The 2,500-nt window shown below is 48.6% G+C and overlaps 2 protein-coding genes across 2 annotated transcripts in view; one reads left to right on the top strand and one right to left on the bottom strand.

Annotated features, from left to right (window-relative positions):
• The window catches only part of LOC128621104 (neurobeachin-like), a 129,433-nt gene that overhangs the window by 117,063 nt on the left and 9,870 nt on the right, over nt 1-2,500 (bottom strand). The window lies entirely within an intron of this gene.
• mab21l1 (mab-21-like 1) lies at nt 320-2,430 on the top strand. The gene has a single exon (XM_053646590.1). It carries the CDS (start codon nt 749-751, stop codon nt 2,195-2,197), a length of 1,449 nt encoding a protein of 482 aa, XP_053502565.1. The 5' UTR covers nt 320-748; the 3' UTR covers nt 2,198-2,430.

Here is a 2,500-nt window from a genome sequence, read left to right as displayed (position 1 = left end):
CCGGGGAAATAAACCGGTCTGTACTGTAAGCCCAGCAACACGTTTGGCACACGGTTAGAAATACAGTCAACTAACCAGGCAGTAAAGATTGGTAATGTTTAAACTGGAACAAAATGGTATAAATGAAATGAAATAAAAAAATAAAAAATAAATAAATAAACGCAGTTAAGGTCAACCATCGCGATAATATACGCCTGATAATGGAAAAAAGAGAGGGGGGAAAAACAAATATGCAAATACATACATACACAGAATTTGCTAAATAATAATAATAATAATAATAATAATAATAATAATAACTAAATAAAATAAAATAAAATAATAAACCTGTTTTTATTTTCTCTCTCTCAGCCCATAGTGTATCCTATAGGTGTTTCCTGTCCTAGAGTCGCGGCTCCGTTTAAATTTAGTCTCATATATAAAAGCTCAACATTTAATCCGCTGTCCAGAAACCCTGAAAGCGGTGACGAATCGCGCCGTCATTGGACGCCCTTAAAACCCCTCCCTTTATAATTTCACTGAAGCGCGGTGTGTGCGGAGACCTGAAACACACCGACGACACCGGTTAGGCGAGGATATACACACACTTACACACTTATACACACACACACACACACGCACACACACATATATATATACACACAGACAGTTCCGCAAACACGAGCACGCAGCACTTTCCGAAAAAACACTGCGGCCGAAAATTGTGCGCATGAAGACGGGGAAATCCGACAGGATGTGTTTGTAACTGATGCGCGCGGAGACGGTGTGTGTTTGCATTGCATGCGGCACCGATGGACTTTTAATCACTGCGACCACCGAGGACATACTTTTATATATATGTATATATATTATATTCTTTTTATTTCTTGTTGCAGAAGAAATCAAAGCGGATGATTTAAGCATCAGTGCGCGCGCGTGCCTAGAGCACAAACAGCAGACTTGGGTTTTTTTTGTTGTTGTTGTTTTTTTTGTGTTTTTTTTTTTTTGTATTAGGAAACTTTTTCTGCTCTTAATAGGTCCCTTTTCTTCTCTAGCATTGGCTCCCGTGCAAACAGCCGCGTTGGATCCGTCGGGTTACTGCGAGCCTCCGGTGTATAACCCGGACCTCTGCCCCAACATGATCGCCGCGCAGGCCAAGCTCGTGTACCACCTAAACAAGTACTACAACGAGAAGTGCCAAGCGCGCAAGGCGGCCATCGCTAAGACCATCCGCGAGGTGTGCAAGGTGGTCTCAGATGTGCTCAAGGAGGTCGAGGTGCAGGAACCGCGCTTCATCAGCTCGCTCAATGAGCTGGACAACCGGTTCGAGGGCCTCGAAGTGGTCTCGCCCACTGAGTTCGAGGTTGTGCTCTATCTCAACCAGATGGGCGTCTTCAACTTCGTGGACGACGGCTCCTTGCCTGGTTGCGCCGTGCTGAAGCTGAGCGACGGCCGCAAGCGCAGCATGTCTCTCTGGGTGGAGTTCATCACGGCCTCTGGATACCTGTCAGCGCGTAAAATCCGCTCACGTTTCCAGACGCTTGTGGCGCAGGCCGTGGACAAGTGCAGCTACCGCGACTCGGTCAAAATGGTGGCTGATACGAGTGAAGTGAAGCTGCGCATCCGAGACCGCTACGTGGTCCAGATCACACCGGCGTTCAAGTGCACAGGGATCTGGCCGCGCAGCGCCGCGCACTGGCCCCTACCACATATCCCGTGGCCCGGTCCGAACCGCGTGGCCGAGGTCAAGGCTGAGGGTTTTAACCTGCTCTCCAAGGAGTGCTACTCGCTGAACGGGAAGCAGAGCTCGGCCGAAAGTGACGCCTGGGTGCTGCAGTTCGCCGAGGCCGAGAACAGGCTGCTGCTAGGCGGATGCAGGAAGAAGTGCCTCTCGCTGCTGAAAACTCTGCGTGACCGGCACCTCGAACTCCCCGGCCAGCCGCTCAACAACTACCACATGAAGACCTTGGTGTCCTACGAGTGCGAGAAACATCCACGGGAGTCAGATTGGGATGAAAACTGTCTGGGAGACCGGCTGAACGGCATCCTGCTGCAGCTCATTTCGTGCCTGCAGTGCCGCCGGTGCCCGCACTACTTCCTGCCGAACCTCGACCTGTTCCAGGGCAAACCGCACTCGGCGCTCGAAAACGCCGCCAAGCAGACTTGGAGGCTTGCAAGGGAGATCCTGACCAACCCGAAAAGTCTGGAGAAGCTTTGAGGTAAAGCAGAGACTTGAGAAATTCTATCCACGTGTACTGTGCGAAGTGAAAAAAAATAAAAAATCCTAGGCGTAGAGTCGGGTTCGGTATTACCGCCTGCCTGAAGTTCGGAAGCCTGTTCTATTCGAGCAGCCTGGACAAAAAGAAACAATAACGCTCACTGATCTTTAAACCCTTACCCCGCCTTCTTGTTAAAACGTGTCTTTATAAAAATTATTTTAGATATCACAGTCTAAAATAGTTTTTATGACTCATGAAATTAATATTCTATTTTGTGTTTTGTGTTGCTCATATAGGCGAGC

Source organism: Ictalurus furcatus, chromosome 17 (assembly GCF_023375685.1).
Source record: "Ictalurus furcatus strain D&B chromosome 17, Billie_1.0, whole genome shotgun sequence".
NCBI classification, from domain to species: Eukaryota; Metazoa; Chordata; class Actinopteri; order Siluriformes; family Ictaluridae; genus Ictalurus; species Ictalurus furcatus.
This window is presented reverse-complemented; position numbering and strand designations above follow the sequence as displayed.